This window comes from Anastrepha ludens, chromosome 2 (assembly GCF_028408465.1).
Source record: "Anastrepha ludens isolate Willacy chromosome 2, idAnaLude1.1, whole genome shotgun sequence".
NCBI classification, from domain to species: domain Eukaryota; kingdom Metazoa; phylum Arthropoda; class Insecta; order Diptera; family Tephritidae; genus Anastrepha; species Anastrepha ludens.
The window spans coordinates 146,817,745-146,835,654 of record NC_071498.1 but is presented as its reverse complement, the minus strand read 5'-3'; the positions used below and the strand labels follow the sequence as shown (position 1 = coordinate 146,835,654).

Below are 17,910 nucleotides of genomic sequence, written 5' to 3'. Positions count from 1 at the left end.
CAATAACAATTCACCCTTAATTTTTTTTTTTACATCCACAATCCAACATACATACTCGTACATACATTGTAAGCATTTTTATCACTTTTGATCAGCAAAATTAGTGCGAGTTCATTGTCTGTCTCTCAGCCACAGAAAGCAACTCGAGCTGTCATCGGGTTGTCATGTAAAGTTCCACATTCATCGTCCCAAAACAATATGCATACACATCCACATGTTGGTATATACGCACTATACTTCTCTACTCTATCAACGTGAGCTTGCAAGTCTGTAAAGTCTGGTTTTAGTATAGCTTCGCGATTAAGCATTCGTAACTGTCGTCGACGAGTGTTTGCATTTAAAATATTTCAGTCTCAAGTCAAAGTCGCTACAGCGTGGATTGTTTTATTTAATTTCTGTCTAGTTTACTCGACGCGTAAATAAATAAATACACGTACATACACATTCGTAGATCAATAAGTCAAAATGGTCATTAATTTTGCCGCTGGTCCAGCTAAATTACCGGAAGAGGTTAGTTTGAGCCGCTTTTGCTAAAAATATTGTTTTTCCTACTGGTAGATTAAATTGGTTTAAAAATAAAATAAAAGATCAATACACTATCTTATCAGCCACTGTTGGCAATATGAAATTTGCCGCATGATGTGAAAGGTTAGTATTGCCTTGTTTAGGCGAATTGTGGTTCTGCATAAGGAAATGAAAGATTGATGAAATGAAATTTATAAAAAAAAGCTTCCTAGTGTAAAGAATATTTGAAACAAAATCCAGGACAATAATACTGTGGACTTGTTATAAAAAAACCTTATAAGTGGTAAATATATTATATGTACACAAAATTTTATTAAGATGGGTTCCCCAACTGAGGCTATAAGTGATTAATTAAATTAATTGGTAAAAATATGTCATTAAAATAATTTGTGAAATTTAATTTTATAAATTAAATTAAATTGTAAAAATTTGTAAAAAATAAATTAATTAATTTATTTATTAAATTTTAATAATTAAATTAATTTTTATAAATTAAAATTAATAAGTGTTCAATAGGTAATATAGTTTACATACTACATACGAATTTAGGAAATTACTGGCAAACAGGAAGAAGAGAGTCCAACTCTCAATGAGCCCCTTGAGTTCCACTTTGTAGGACCTACTGACGACGACCTATAGCATCACTGCGCTTTGCGGAGTTTTGTGAACTGCAACAACAACAATAGCAAAGTACTAAATCAACTTCAGTTGTTTTGTCAATGGTCCATAGAATTAAAAAGCAATATTTTTGGTATTTTTCTCACTGTTTTATCGAATCGTTTCAAAATAGAAGCAAATATCAAAACACGAACGAGACTGAAAAAATTAATCGCCTAAGAACAAATGGGAGTGTTAAACCTCTACAAATATAAATATATGCAGAGAAGCATTAGTGATATAAAGAAGTATGTATGTATATAGTTTATTTTTCGTATGGCACCGCGTGTTCTTTCCTAAAAAATGTCACCTCACTATAAGAGCAATTCGCTGTGAGCAGCAAAACCAATGTATTCATATATATAATATTAGCAGCCGACCAACCTGCAGCGAGTGCAATTAAAAAAAAGATATGTAAACTAATAGGTCTATTTATAAGTTCGTGCGGTTTTACAACAGATGGCGTAACTTGATTATTATTCCATCGATCCACATTTCCAAACATTCATTGGAGAGCTACTGTCGTAAGGCACAAACGTCAGTATAAGTTTTTTATTTGAAGCGTAAACAACAATATTTTTACCACACTTGAAAATGTCGAATTTCGTGCCAAATAATGTGTTTTTGCGGGGAATTCTTCTTCATTATTTTAATATGAAGAAAAAAGCAGCCGAAAGTCATCGTATCTTGGTGGAAGTTTATGGTGAGCATGCTCTATCTGAGCGAACGTGCCAGAAGTGGTTTGCACGCTTTAAAAGTGGTGATTTTGGCTTGGAAGACGAAGAACGCGAAGGTGCGCCGCCAAAGTTCATGGATACCGAATTGGAGGAATTGCTCGATCAAGATCCGGCTCAAACGCAAGAAGAGGTTGCAAAAACTTTGGGAGTTGATCAATCAACCATTTCCAAACGTTTAAAAGCCATGGGAATGATCCGAAAGGTAGGCCATTGGGTGCCGTATGAATTGAAGCCAAGAGACGTTGAACGCCGTTTTATGGCATGCGAACAACTGCTTCAACGGCACAAAAGAAAGGGTTTTTTGCATCGAATTGTGACTGGCGATGAAAAGTGGGTCCATTACGACAATCCAAAACGTCGGGCAACGTATGGATACCCTGGCCATGCTTCAACATCGACGTCGGCGCAGAATATTCATGGCCTGAAGGTTATGCTGTGTATCTGGTGGGACCAGCTGGGTGTTGTGTATTATGAGCTACTGAAATCGAATGAAACGATTACGGGGGATGTCTACCGACGACAATTGATGCGTTTGAGCCGAGCACTGCGAGAAAAACGGCCGCAATACGCCGATAGACACGACAAAGTTATTTTGCAACATGACAATGCTCGGCCACATGTTGCACAAGTGGTCAAAACATACTTAGAAACGCTCAAATGGGATGTCCTACCCCACCCGCCGTATAGTCCAGACCTTGCGCCATCCGATTACTATCTCTTCCGATCGATGCAACATGGCCTGGCTGACCAGCACTTCCGTAATTACGATGAAGTCAAAAAATGGATCGATTCGTGGATTGCGGCAAAACCGACCGAATTTTTCACAAAGGGAATCCGTGAATTGCCAGAAAGATGGGAAAAAGTAGTAGTAAGCGATGGACAATATTTTGAATATTAAATTTGTAAACATTTTACGTCAATAAAGTTTCAAATTTCGAAAAAAAACCGCACGAACTTATTCATAGTCCTATTAAAAATACCCTTTCCTTTAGCTTTGCATATTCATAATGGAAACAAATTTACTTTGGCCATTTACTTAATTTCACTCGAAATTTCCAAAGTGGCAAAGCTATGCTTACTATTTGCATCTGAAACGTCGCATCAAACGTCAAAAATCTGCTTTATAATCAAAAACTAGACGGCCGCCGTAACCGAATGGTGTGCGTGACTACCATTCGCAATTCGTAGTACGTAGGTTCAAATCAAGGTCAAACACCATGGTAAAGAAAAGCTTTTTTTCTAATACCGATCACCCCTCGGCAGGCAATGGTAAATCTCAGAGTGTACCGAGCAGTGACCGGTAAACACAACTAAGAGTTTGGAAATTGAATGGCGAGGAGTCCAAAAGACTTTCTGCTACTGGAGTCAAAGAGTTTTCGAAATAGCACATGAAGAAATGAAGATCCATCTTTTCTGCGTTTTCCCGAGAAATAATTTGTGCAGTTCTCCTTTAACAACTGTCACGAAGATGTCGATGCTCGGGTAGAAGGTCTCTGAAGCCAGTTCAGTCTCGTCCCTGGTAAGCTCATCAACAATTTCATTTCCCTTTATGTTCCTATGTCTTGGAAACCGATCAGAGAAGTGTAACCTGCACACCCAAGCAATTTGATCTCCTCCTTACAGGAGTTTACTAATTTCGATCTGCACCATGGCGCGGTCAGAGCCTTGAACGTGGCTTGACTATCGAAGAAAATGTTAATATCTCCCTCAGTCCCGCGTTCCCTAAGCAGTTTGCATGCCTGCAGGATCGCAAAGACTTCAGCTTGAAAAACACTAGCAGTATTCGGCAGTTTAAAGGAGATAGATAAATTAGCTGATTTAGGGAAAACTCCTGCTTAGACTTCCGATTCCATCTTGGAACCTTCAGTGAAGACAGAGGTGCAAGCTTCTGTGCAGATTTTCCAATCCTACCTATTTGGAAAGATTGTCCTAGCACGACCCTCAAACTCTAGTTTGCGGATAGAAAGACCTGCTCGAAGTTCGGGGAAATACGGTCTTAACTGCCCGAAAATGCTACCAGGTCCCTTGAGAGATTGCCTCCAAGAGCCAACGTCATTTAACCTGATTGCACTTTGAGCTGCGATGGAAATAACGTAAAAGTCGATAAGAAATAAGTGCAAAACGACATTCAAGGCAGCGCCGGGTCAGGTTTTACATGCTCCGGTGATACCAATGCATGCAGTCCTTTGCAGCCTCCCCAGTTTAGTGATGTTATAGCCCTTCCGAAGAGCTTCCCAGCAATCCAGGCATCCATACAGCACGACCTGTGGCTTGAGTCTCCATTTTTTACCGAACATAAATTCTCAGGAGTAGAAGGCTATACTCTGCCCGGCTTGTTGATGTCCTCGTGAGAGTAAAGGCTGACATCACTGCCATTCAAGAGATACGATGGACGGGGCAAGGCAAGAAAACCATAGGACCTTGTAACGTCTACTACAGCTACCATGTAAAGGAACGCAAATTCGATGTTGGATTTGTTGTGGGAGAGAGACTTTGTCGCCAAGTATTATCATTCTATCATTCACTCCAGTGAACGAGCGTCTCGCAATAATCCGCATCCCGCTCATTTGCGCCCACGCCCCGGCGGAAGAGAAGGAGGGAATATTTGGTCCCACAGTCGGAAAATTTAGCCTGCACAACGAAACATCCGGTAACGGACAGAGGCTGCTCGACTTCGCCGGGACCCGAAACATGGTAGTCTGCAGCATCAGATTCCAGCATAAGAAAATACACCAAGCAACGTGACTGTCTCCTGATCGGAAAACGCGAAACCAGATCGATCAATGTAGTGATAGATGGAAGACACGATTCTAGTGTTTTATTTGTACGTACGATCCGAGGACCCAACATCGACTCGGATCACTACCTTGTTGCAGCCGAGCTACGCACAAGCCTATCTGCAGCAAAAAATGTACATCGGACCTCGCAAAGAATTGTTCGACATGTAAAGGAAAGCTTCGATCACAACAGACAGCCAGAAGATTCGCCACTCGACTCTCACTCTTGCTCTCAGAGAGTACTGCCCAACACACCGGCATGCACGAGCAATGGAGCCAAGAATGATAGAAACAAGATTGCGCCCATCAGAGCGTACGTGACGTCACGTTTGCTGAGTTGTGCAGTATTGCCAACCATTTGCTCTTCACAATAAATTTAGTGCTTTTTTATACCGAAAATGCGACAATTTTTAAGTTTGGTGTTTGTTTCTTTTTGTTTTTAATTTACGGCTAGCGAAACTTTAGGTTAAAAAAAACTGTATTATTATACAAAAGAAGTTTAAAAAAGGCCACTCTGAGAAGATTTTAGTGCTAATGAAAATTTGTTTACTCCTATAAAATTTGATAATTTGAAAGTGCAAATTTATTTTTTGGCTCCATTTAAGGCTATGCAAAAATATTAAATGCCCCGCTCTCAACTCTTCTTAAGATTGAAAACCTTTTTACACATTTTAAAAAGCCTTTGAATTTATTGAATGCGAATTAAAACCATAGAGGTGTAATCGTTTCTTACGGTCATCAATCCTTAGTGAGACATAGAGCATCAAGAGGTGTATTCATAGTAAAAATAAGCAACAAAATACCAGAAAATACTAAAGAAACCATACTGACATTTTTACAAAAAGAGTACCTTATCTAGTTACATAACTTCAAATATAGCAAAAAAATCGCTCCCTTAATAAAAGAGTCTCGCTTAACAAAAAAAACTCATAAATTAAATTGTACATAAGCATAACACATTTATTTAAAAAAAAACGCACATTCTACAGACAATTTGTCACGCATTCAAAGTTCTTTAAGTAACACAATAAAAATTTCGTGTTTTATTTTCTTTAAATGGGCATTTAGTGCGTTTTTATATCCAAAGCTAGGCAACTCTGCAGTAGCGAGAGAGAGATTTGACTGCCGAAAGCAGAAGAACACCAACAACACCAGCAATCGCGGGCAATGCCACCAGATGTTAAAAAAAGTAAAGCTAAATAAAACTGAGTGAATTATTTAAATAATTATTAAAAAATGTATATTTTACAAAATTATAAACATTACTTTTAATTAGAATAGGCTAGAAAAATGTCATGTGGAATGAACTAAAACTCCGAGACAAAAAATAATAAAAATAACAAAAAAAATGCTAAATCAAGTTACGAAAATGGTAATCTGGCCATACTGAAGCTAAAATCACGTAACTAGTTGTCAAATTCGCTGAGCGCAAAGTAACGGGACCACGATGGGCGCCATCTCATTATTCTTTGCATCATGTAATGGAGCAACATTTCTCGTTCTCTGCGTACCGCCGCCGAAGAAGAAATCGGATCCCGGCGAGCCCGAAAAAACAGTTGGTACGACGAGGAATGTCATGCTGCCGCAGAAAGAAAAAATGCTGCTTATAGAGCCACGCTGCGATCGGGCACAACGCGAGCCATGTAGGATCACTACCAAGAGCTAAGAAGGGAAGAGAGACGTATAATTCGAAAGAAAAAACGAGAGCCCGAAATACACGAGGAGCTGACGTGCTGGCCAATAGGAACAACGCCCGAAAATTCTTCCAGAAAGTTCGGCGGCTTACAGAAGGTTTGAAGACTGGGGCGTTTTCCTATAAGAACAAAGACGGCGATCTGGTGGCTGACATCCATACTTAAATTATGGAGGGAACACTTCTCGAACCTGTTAAATAGTGATAGCAACTTCAGACCGCTCCGGCAGCTGATGCACGGGCAGCGATTCTTCGTGAGCTCGAGCACATTAAGTAAATACAATTTTTATTGATCGCATAATTACTCGTTACAATGATACTGGAAGCATCGCGAAACGTCATGGAGGTAGGAAGAAGCGAGTTGAGCGAAATCCCCGACGAGGTGCCAATCAAATGGCGAAAGAACTAAGAATATCTGACGGTAGCATCCGCCGCATACTGAAAAATTATCTCGAAGTCAAGCCTTACAAGATCTAAGAGGCGCATGATCTCACACCAAAGCAGCAAAAAGTCAGACTTCAGAGAACGAAGGAGTTGCTCTGCTTGGCCGAGATGCTTCGTTTTCATCGAGCCTGCATTTTTTTATATCCTTGTTCTCTCCACTCGAGAGCATAGACTCAAGACTCTTTCACTTTCACGGTTCTGGGTTGTTGTTTTTGCGCCGTCGCATCTGATGTTCACATCTGCTATCTCGCATAACGTCCAGAAAATGTTATTTAACAGAACCGTAAAACCGAGAGAGAAAATATTTTTTCACACTTCAACGTTTTCAATAAAATATTGTTTAAATAAACATTTTTACAATGAATGAGTGAGTATTCAAATGAATGCAGTTTTGGGTGCGTACATTCATTCACAATCACTTGAATCACTTTCAAAAGAAGTAGAAACAAATTCTATTTTTTTAAATTACTTTAATTACTTAATTATTCTGTTTCATACAGTAGTAGAAGAGTTTGCATCCACCAAAATGTTCATGCTCATTTCTACAGAATGATATTCAATGGTTCAATAACACCCTAAAGATTTCTTCATTTTCAATCCTTTCGAAAATCGGCTTTTATATTTGCAATCAAGCAATAACATTTTTGAAGAATGAATCATGCAGAAATCTCCTCTGATTGAAACATTCAACAGCTCTGTTCTCTATTTACTGATTTTGTCAATCTTTTTTAACCTCTATTCATGCTCCACCAACACTGCCCAACGTATCTGCAGTGGTTGCGCAGAATCTCGCCGTTATTATTAGCAACCCTCCGGGTGGTCCAAGTTAAATTTATCGTCTCTGAAGATAATATTTTGCCACTCTTCTCGCCCAAAATGCTGTCTGCTATAGTACTGAATGCAGAGATGAGGCCAACATCAAACCGTTATCGGGTTCTCAGCGAATTTGAAGTGTACAGCTGGTTTGCTGACGTAAACGAGGTTTGTTTACGACAAAACTGAGATTGTGTTGTTGTCGTCTGATTGGACGAGTGTGTGAATACGTATGAAATGATCGGGCAGAATTCTGCTGCCGAGTACCCGGTGACATGGCAGCCGAAGTTTCTCACACAATTTTGTTTCAGCTGGCCAATCCTGGTAATCTATCATCCTTAGATTCTTTCAAACTCACTGAAGACGGAATAGCGTCACCTTCTGGATTATCTCCATCGTGCTGTGCGCTTAATTGTTTTTGTATTAAACTCTTTGCTTTCCGTTCTAAAAATCTGTTCTTTCTCTCTCTCTTTCAGGTGTTGAAAGAAGCGCAAGCTAATTTAATCAACTGCAATGGAACTGGTATCTCGGTAATGGAAATGTCTCATCGTTCAGCAAATTATGCTGCGATTCATGAAAAAGCTTTAAATGATCTACGAGAACTACTTAACATTCCATCAAATTATAAAATTCTTTTTATGCAAGGCGGCGGCACAGGACAATTCGCGGCTGTGTGTTACAATCTTATGGGACGCACAAACGTAGCTGATTATGTTGTGACTGGGTCTTGGTCCGCCAAAGCTGCAAAGGAGGCTGAACAATATGGCAAGGTTAATTTGGTAGTACCGAAAGTGAAGAAATATACCACTGTGCCCACACAGGATACTTGGAAACTTGATCCGAATGCCTCATATGTTTACTACTGCGACAATGAGACGGTTGATGGAGTGGAATTCGACTTTGTGCCAGTGCTAACAAATGATGTGCCAATAGTGTGCGATATGTCATCAAATTTTCTTTCACGTCCTGTTGATGTGACAAAATTTGGTGTCATCTTTGCCGGTGCACAAAAGAATATTGGACCAGCTGGTGTAACAGTAGTTATTATTCGAGAAGATCTCATTGGACACCACATGAAGGGAACACCGTCCATTTTACATTTTGAAAAAATGGCTAAAAGTGATTCACTTCTCAATACACCACCAACTTTTTGGTAAGACCCGAGTTTATTTTTGATCTATATAAAGTATGTAATATATATTTATATATATATATTTTTTTCAGTATTTACATGATGGGATTGGTATTCAAGTGGATTGAGCGTAATGGTGGAGTTTCGGGAATGGCCAAAATGGCCGCTGTAAAGTCAAAGATCATCTACGATGTAATCGAGCACTCAAATGGCTTCTATAGTTGTCCAGTAGAGAAACGCGTGCGCTCACGTATGAATGTACCATTCCGCATTGGAGGTGCCGAGGGTGTGGGTGTGTTGGAAAAAGAATTTCTGTCACAGGCGGAAAGACAAGGGATGATTCAATTGAAAGGCCACCGTTCAGTAGGTGGTATTAGGGCATCATTGTATAATGCTATTACTGTGGCCGAAGCCGAGCAGTTGTCTGATGTTATGACAGACTTCTACCTAAGTAATAAGAATACGAATTAAGAAAAGACTGAACTGAAGAACGAATAAATTGTATAAAGAAAAATGTATAAATACCAATAATATTGCATATGGGCTGGATTAGTAAACGATTTTATGAACACTTTTTGTTAAGTTAATTTTGTTTTTGAAAATCGGATATAATTCGAAAGGAAATTCGAATAGTAAAATTAAAAGATGGCGAACTTATGCGACAAAGGGAATTAGAAGCAGTCGTTAATTAGAAATTTAGTATTGAAATTGGCCAAAATAAAAGTAATAAATCTAATATAAAGAAAACAAGTAAATAATATCTAAATTCGCACCATTTTTGTAAAATTTCGGCCAACTTTTAATTTTTAATCAAGCAAACTCATGGACAATGAGCTTAACTTTTAGCATCAGGCGGGGGGACGGAAATTTGCTCTTAACATGTAAAAAAGTGGGCCTGGTGTTATTCAATTTAAAAAATATTTATGTTAGATCTAAATGAGGTGAGGAGCAAGGTACCAAGTTTTGCTGAGATTTATTAAATCGTTGTCGAGATATGCGTGCCACGTTTTTCTGCCTAATAGAGGCCCATTCACAAACAATGCGTTTTGAATTTTTAGCGTCTATTTCACACAGATGATGGTTTAAGTGATTTTGTTTAAGTGATAAGTTAAGGCTACAATGGCTTGCAAAGTAACCAGTTGAAAGTCTTAAGTCAACTCTGCTGAGAAAAAGAAGCTTCGCAGAAATTCCTCTGTGCGGCGTTAGGAATTATTTCACTTGTCGTTGACTGTTGGAATTTCACCAGTGTTCAACGATTTTCTTCTACTCCCACTTTCTGGTAAATTCTTTAATGTAACCTCACAAAAAGGCTCAATACCAACTTGCCCCTTTTCTCAGTCATTTCATTTCCCATGTATCCAGAAACCCTACCCAATAATATTGTGTTGACGTTTCCTAATCTGTTAAGAAGGTGCAGGCAGTCATTATAGTTGATAGAAGGGTTTGTGTACTTTCCCAGCGCTCGATGAATTGACGCGAAGCCCACTTTTCCAAGAGCAGACCACAAGTTGCCGCTGGAAACTACCTTACAGGTTCCCTGCCTGCCTCGCTCATCCATCCCGCAGCTTCTTACAATGTCACTGCCACCAAGTACCAGGTGAGCCTAATATCAAACGATTTTCATGCTATCGAAAGTGAACTCGGGCACTCCCCGACCAGTTTCGACTGTACTGTTGCTTATTTGATGACGGCTAAGTTTGCTTGGAGCACCCACCAGTAGTCTGGTAGCCTGAAATTGTGTCTGATAAGGAGTTCTTCGCACAATACACTTCCGCCAACCCTCCATTATGGCACGTGCACCGGCACTTTTACATACGATACCGACAGGTATCTTCTTCTTCTTATTTGACATAATAACCGCACCACATTTAGCAGCATTAAATTCAGATCTTTGAGTTTTCTCCAATTTTTTCACCGACGTCATCCTCTCCAGCGAGTTTCCTCAGACAAGGGTTCATTCAACAGAATTGGTTTCACAATACTACTATACCGCCCTTGCATCCACACTAACACCTGGGTCAAATTGCATAGAATATACGAACATTTCTCTCTAATAATAATTGCCACGTCATCCTTTTAAACTCAAAGGCCCGTATACAAACACCATCGACAAAATACGATTCAATTGAAGCCATATTCTAACATAAAATGAGTTTTAAAATTTTGTCAATGGTATGTATGTATATGCAGAGGACGTAAAATTTACGTTCTCTGGTATATGTGCCATATATTAAAACCAGTTTCTAGCTTAAATGTAAGAGAACAGAGCTACTCATGTGAAAATGAAAAATTTACTCGACATTATAAAGAAGAACGAGTACGTTATTAGTTCACCCTGTGTCAGCTAAATCAGAGAACGTAAATAAATATTTGCGGAGGTATGCAGGTGTATGAGTATATATGCGCGCTCCTTATCTCATTGTTTTGGTCGGACTATATCATCCAAAATTGCAAAATCTCATAATATTTTCTGATTAGAAATCATATTATTTCACATGTATTTAAATTTATAAATTTGTGTAAATTTCTTTAAATTTGTCACAACCTTAACAACAATACCAACAATACCCGTGTGGAGTTGCCTGATCTCCCATCGGGCGCGTCCCAGGTGGTGGATAGGGAGCCATGGCATCACAAGAGTGGCCTTCCCTGATGGGGTGGGTTCAACACTCGTGTGATGACTCAAAGTTGGCATAGAATCAGGGTGCCATCCGCGAACCAAACTGGCTAGGGAGGAGTCCCGAAAAAAACCAAAAAAGGTAATGGAAAACAAAGGATCTATTACTCCAGGTGGAATCCACACAAGTGGCAATCCACCCGCTTCGGCGGCAGGGGCATGGATTGTGGAGGCCCCAACCATTACCCAAGTCTCTCAGCTCTACGAGCGAGAGCGCATCCTGGAGGAGACGTGGGTTGCTATCGCAATCTCCTCTCCTTCAGAGTCTGAAAAACGTTTCCCTGCTTCTGAGGGCCTGAGTTGTGAGGTCTCTTCGGTGGCTGCACGACCTCCCAAAGAAGCAGGGAAATCGAAGAGCGCGGCAAGGAGGAAGAGAAGAAAGCGGCGGGCAGAGCTCATGCGGGAGAAATCCTCATGTGGCTCTGCCGGCCCTTCTGCGTCTGTGTCTTCCAAACGACCTCGGTCAGCGGAAGTGACACCCACGGAAGCTACCGAGTCTTCGGTGGGCACAGGCACTCCCAAGTTGTCTCGCTCTCGAGGCAAGCGGAGAAAGACGGCGGCTGAAAGCAGCACACCTCCCTGCCCTGCGGTTGCCGCCAATGACCGAGCCACGACCCCCCAAGGTACGAGCGCGGTCTTGGCGCCAGTCAATGTGGCGGGAAAAGGTTCTGCTGAGCCACGTCTCTATCGGCGCCTCGACAAAATGTCCAACACAGCTGTCTGCCCGGCGAAATCTTCGTCAGTGGAGGATCGGGAGCTGGACCTTCGCCCAAGCACATCCAGGGGTGCGGCCAAGCCATCCTATAGCGAGAAGGCTGCTGGCCCACGACCTGTGGCTGTGATTGGAAAACTGGGGCCTGACCATCAGCTGACGGATGCAGAAATCAAATACTGCAAAAGCCAGCTGATGCGTCGGGTTATTGCCTCCGGTCCGGAAGCCAACGCGAAGGGCTATGAGACCAAGGACGGCACCATAAAGGTGACGTGCGCGTCTCTGGCCAACTTCGAGTGGATCAGGACCGTGGTCAATAACGTGCCCCCCATGGGGACCACTCGCTTCGCAGTCTACAGCGAGGAGAGTGTACCCCTCAGGAAGGCCATCTGCTGGATTCCGGATCCAAACCTGTCTACGGCGGATGTCCTATCCTGTCTACGTGCCCAGAATCCGGGCATCAACACGAGGCTTCGGCGAGTCGTCTCGTACACCAAGAGTAAAAACCGGGACGGGAAGGAAGGGGCTACTCTTGTGGTGCGAGTGGACGAGGCCAGTGTTGATGTCATGGGCTCACGGTACGGGAACCGTCTGAGTCTCTTCTTTGGGACGGCCAGCTTCCATGTCTTTCCCAAATGATTGACTCGGACGATTCCTGTAGCTATCGTCCCTTGACGGTGACGCAAATTAACTTGCAGCATTCCAAAGCCGCTACTGCACTACTAAGTAGAAGGCTTTCCCAGCTGCACACATTACCCCACATAACAGCAGTGCAAGAGCCCTGGGTCTTTAGGGGCCGTCTCTGTGGCTTAAGTGCGCTGAAAGGGGCCACGTTACTATATGACAGGAGTTCTAGCAGACCTAGGACCGGTCTTATAGTATCATCCCATATCACTGTGACGGGTCTTGAGCAATTCTGTTGCCAAGACCTGGTAGTGGCTGAGGTGTGTTATAGAAGTAGACGCGGATGGTCGAAGCTTGTGATTGCATCTGCTTACTTTCCTTACGATGCTCTGGAAGGGCCACCACCCGGGAAGGCCACTAGTCTCGTGAGGTTCTGTGAGCGGCGCAGTCTAGGCCTCATCCTATGTTGCGATGCTAATGCCCAGCATACAATCTGGGGCAGCAGCAAGTCCAATGGACGGGGCTCTCGACTATTCGAATTTATCGCGTCCTCCTGCCTAGACATACAAAACAAGGGCTCACAGCCAACGTTTGTAACGGCTAGAAGACAGGAGGTGATTGATCTAACCCTATCAAACTCAAAACTTGGGTGGTCAATCAAGAACTGGAGGGTCCTTGCCGAAGATTCGTGCTCGGACCACAGGTACATTGAGTTTCAGTGTGGCGAGGAGGCACAAATGCCATTGCCCTCTAGAAACCCAAGAAAAACAGACTGGCAGAAGTTTAGGGAGGCGTTGGGGGACCTTGGCGTTGCGCCACCAAGACTTCGAAAAGAACAGGCCATTGAGGCGGCTGTTGAGAAACTCAACGCTGCCCTAACCGAATGTTTTGAGTCAGCCTGTCCAATTCGACCTCTCCCCAGCCGGACTCCCGTTCCTTGGTGGAATCGAGAGCTCCAGATGCTGAGGCGCGAGTCGAGAAAATTTCTAAACCGGGCCCTCAAGACTAACCTTGCAGAGGACTGGGAGCGATACCGTGATGTTCAGAAGAACTACAAGAGGCTTATTCGGGAATCGAAAAGAGCCTCATTTAGGGAATTCTGCAGCGGTATTGAATCTCTGAGTGACACGGCGAAACTGGTTAGGATCCTGAAAAGGGACCCAACGGCAAAGCTGGGGTCACTTAGGAAATCTGATGGCTCCTTCACGGAGCGGAAAAGTGAGACACTCAGCTTGCTGATGGAGTCTCATTTTCCTGGTAATCAGATAAGCATCAGCCGGCAACAGCCCTTATTGATAGAGGCAGTTGTCAGAGCTGCTACACCTTCTCGGCATGACTGGTTCGTTGCCAGATCTGTAGTGAATGAGGCCGCCATTCGATTTGCCATCAAATCTTTTGGCGACTACAAGTCGCCCGGACCAGATGGCATATTTCCTGCCATGCTGAAGGAGGGTGCAGAGTTCGTGACAGCAGCCCTGAAGAAAATCTTCTCGGCATGCCTGGCACTGGCCTACATACCACGCTCTTGGAGGATGGTGAGGGTCGCTTTCATCCCAAAGGTTGGAAAAGACGACTACACCAGCCCCAAAAGCTTTAGACCCATCAGCATGACCTCCTTCATGCTGAAAAGTCTCGAACGACTGGTGGAACTGCGCATACGTCAGAAGTCGCTGAAGGCTCATCCTCTGTCTCTATTTCAGCATGCCTATCAGAGTGGAAAATCCTGCGAGTCGGCAGTGCAAAAACCTTGTTGCTAGGGTAGAGCTGGCCATCGACAGGAGGAACTACGCTATGGGTATCTTTTTAGACATAGAGGGGGCGTTTGATAATGCCACTTTTGATAGTATGTGTAACTCTGCTAGTAGGCACGGCGTAGACCGGGTGCTAGTAAATTGGATTCGTTCGATGCTGGCCCAAAGAATCATTTCGGTGCGAGCAGAGGAAGATCTGCTGGTGTCATCTGGGGTTAACAGAGGCTGCCCCCAAGGCGGTGTGCTGTCTCCGTTGCTCTGGTGCATGGTAATCGATCCTCTACTCACCACCTTAAACGATTCGGGAGTCTACGCATAAGCATATGCGGACGATGTTGCTTGTTTGGTAACAGGCTCATCGCTTACGAACATCTGCAGGAAAGTGCAGAAAACTCTGGATCGGATTGACACTTGGTGCTGTGCGAACGGGCTGTCGGCAAATCCCGCCAAGACCGGTATTGTCCTCTTTACCAGAAGGAGGAAGCTTGATGGACTCGTTCTGCCAAAGCTAAAAGGAGTCACAATCCAGCTATCCAAGGAAATCAAATATCTTGGAGTAATCCTCGATAGCAAGCTCCTATGGAAATCACACGTTGAAACAAAGGCATCAAAAGCGCTGACAGCTTTCTGGCAGTGCAAAGGTGTCTTTGGGAAAACGTGGGGTCTCTCTCCTAGCAAGGTCCTATGGATCTACACGGCTATGATAAGACCCATTATCACCTATGCATCAGTGGTCTGGATGAGCAGATTCTCCCTAGTGGGAGTCAGGAGGACCTTATCGAGACTACAACGCACTGTGGCCATCTGTTGCACCGGAGCTTTTCCGACTACTTCAGGCCCGGCACTAGATGCTCTGATTGATTTACCACCACTTGATGCTTTCATCCGAGGAGAGGCCTTGAAGGCCATCTGCAGACTGAAACACAGTGGGAACTGGTACGGCCCTTGTCCGGCATTGGAACACAGAGAAGGCATGGACATCGATCCAACGATTCTCTCCATGCCCCTTGACTCCATGCCATCAAGGGTCGTACTTGAAAAGAGATACAGTGTAGTGCTACCAGAGGCTCAGTTGTGGGGAGACTCAGAAAATGAGCCCGGCAAACACTGTTTTCGCATTTTTACGGATGGCTCCAGGACCGAGCATGGCTCCGGCTCTGGGGTCTACGTGGAATCCAGCGGGACAGAACTGCACTTTGCTCTTGGAATGCATGCATCTGTGTTTCAAGCGGAGGTGTATGCAGTTCAAGAAGCGATGAACTTTGTTGTGGAAAAACGATGGAGAGGCAGATCTATATATGTCTGCAGCGACAGCCAAGCAGCGCTTATGGCCTTAGACAGCCCTCAAACCACATCAGGGGTAGTGAAGTCCTGTAAATCCAGGCTGAACTATGTCGGCAGACATAATAGCCTGATGCTAACATGGGTCCCGGGACACGTGGGTATCGCGGGTAACGAGACCTTTGACTCCTTAGCTAAGATGGGCTCTGAGGCCAACTTCTTTGGCCCAGAGCCCGCTTTGCCACTCCCCTCTGCGGCCATCACGGCCACGGTTAGCAAATGGGTAACTACTACCCACAAGCGAGCTTGGCAGGCTGAGAGAGGCTGCAGATGGACAAACCTGATGTTACCTGTCATGTCCGATCGACTGTCGCAAACCCTTCTGTCATTAAGCAGAGGGGAGTGCAGACGGCTGGTAGGACTGATGACGGGCCACTTTCTGTGGGCAAAGCACATGGAAAGGTTGGGCATCTCAGACAGTGTACTCTTTGAAGAAAATTAAAAGGGAATCCAAGTGTAGTACAATGGACTCAATTAATGTCTGAGTGCTGCACTTGCTAGTTGTCCCGACAAAAAAAACAAAAAAAAAAAAAAAAAAAAAAAAAAAAAACAACAATACATCAACTTAGAACTTTATTTGTGGTGTACGTCTTGTTGCTGTTCTTAAAATGAAAAGACCTACTGTTTCAAGCCGGCTCCGAGTGACAAATATTTTTTATTAGGAGTTTTTCATGGCAGAAATACACTCGGAGGTTTGCCATTGCCTGCCGAGGGACGACCGCTATTAGTAAAAACTTTATTTTTTTTGGTCTTTCACCGAAATTCGAACCAACGTTCTCTCTGAATTCCGAATGGTAGTCACGCAACAACCCATTCTGCTACGGCGACCGCGTTTTATATGCAGACGACTTAAAAATGTTTGCCTCAATAAGAAGGATGTGCTTAGGCTCCAGGCTAACTTTATTGAACTCGTTACATGTTCATGTATCTCTTTAAATTAAAAAAAATGTTTACAAGTCACTCTAATTCTCTTTTACTCTAATTGTTCATTCTCAAGCCATTTAAATTATATTAATTCAAATTCATATTCGATCTTGGGCTTTGTTAGACGTCACAGCTCAAACTTCTCAGACCCTTCCCCGATTGAATTCCTGTTTGCTGCGTTTGCTCAGTCCAGTCCGAGACATATTCCAAGCTTCACTTATTTCGAAGACATTAAAAACAATTTGCTACCACAAGAATAGAACGGAGGCAAAAGATGGTCGTGGTCGATTCTGGATAAGTAAGAGTTTAACCTGCTGCAGGCACAATATTTTATAACAGCGTACAATTGCTGGCGCATGCCGATGATATTGACATCATCGGCCTTAACAACCGCGCTGTTAGTTCTGCCTTCTCCAAACTGGATAAAGAGGCAAAGCGAATGGGTCTGGTGGTGAACGAGGACAAAACAAAGTGCCTCCTGTCTTCAAACAAACAGTCGGCGTACTAGCGTATCGGCACCCACGTCACTGTTGGCAGTTATAATTTCGAGGTTGTAAAAGACTTCGTTTATTTAGGAACCAGCATTAACAATGTCAGGCTTGAAATCCAACATAGAATCTCTCTTGCCAACAAGTGCTACTTTGGACTAAGTAGGCAACTGAGCAGTAAAGTCCTCTCTCGACGAACTCTACAACGGCTACGTTGGCTGGGTCATGTCGTCCGGATGGATACAAACGCTCCGGCTTTAAAAGTATTCGATGCGGTACCAGCTGGTGGTAGCAGAGGAAGAGGAAGGCCTCCTCTGCGTTGGAAAGATCAGGTGGAGAAGGACTTGGTGTGTCCAATTGGCGCCGGTTAGCACGAGAACGAAACGACTGGCGCGCTTTGTCGGCCAAAATCGCCTAGGCGGTTATCGCGCCAATTAAGAAGAAGAAGATGTGCCATTGGAAGCTACAGCTTTACCCCATCTTTCGTACGGATTTCTCTGACGAAAAATTCGAGTTCTTTTGACTTGATCCATTCATTGAGCCAGTTTGCGATGCTCTCGTATGAAGTGAATAGCTCTCCAATAAGAACTGGCTGCATTGATCGGAACAGATGGT

General features: G+C 43.2%; 1 protein-coding gene across 1 annotated transcript; it reads left to right on the top strand.

The window, feature by feature from the left end:
* Window positions 1–268: 268 nt before the first annotated feature.
* Window positions 269–9,365, top strand: LOC128855532 (probable phosphoserine aminotransferase). The gene is made up of 3 exons (XM_054090504.1): window positions 269–510; window positions 8,123–8,799; window positions 8,871–9,365. The coding sequence occupies exons 1-3, from the start codon at window positions 466–468 to the stop codon at window positions 9,247–9,249; spliced, it is 1,101 nt and encodes a 366-aa protein (XP_053946479.1). The 5' UTR covers window positions 269–465; the 3' UTR covers window positions 9,250–9,365.
* Window positions 9,366–17,910: the final 8,545 nt, after the last annotated feature.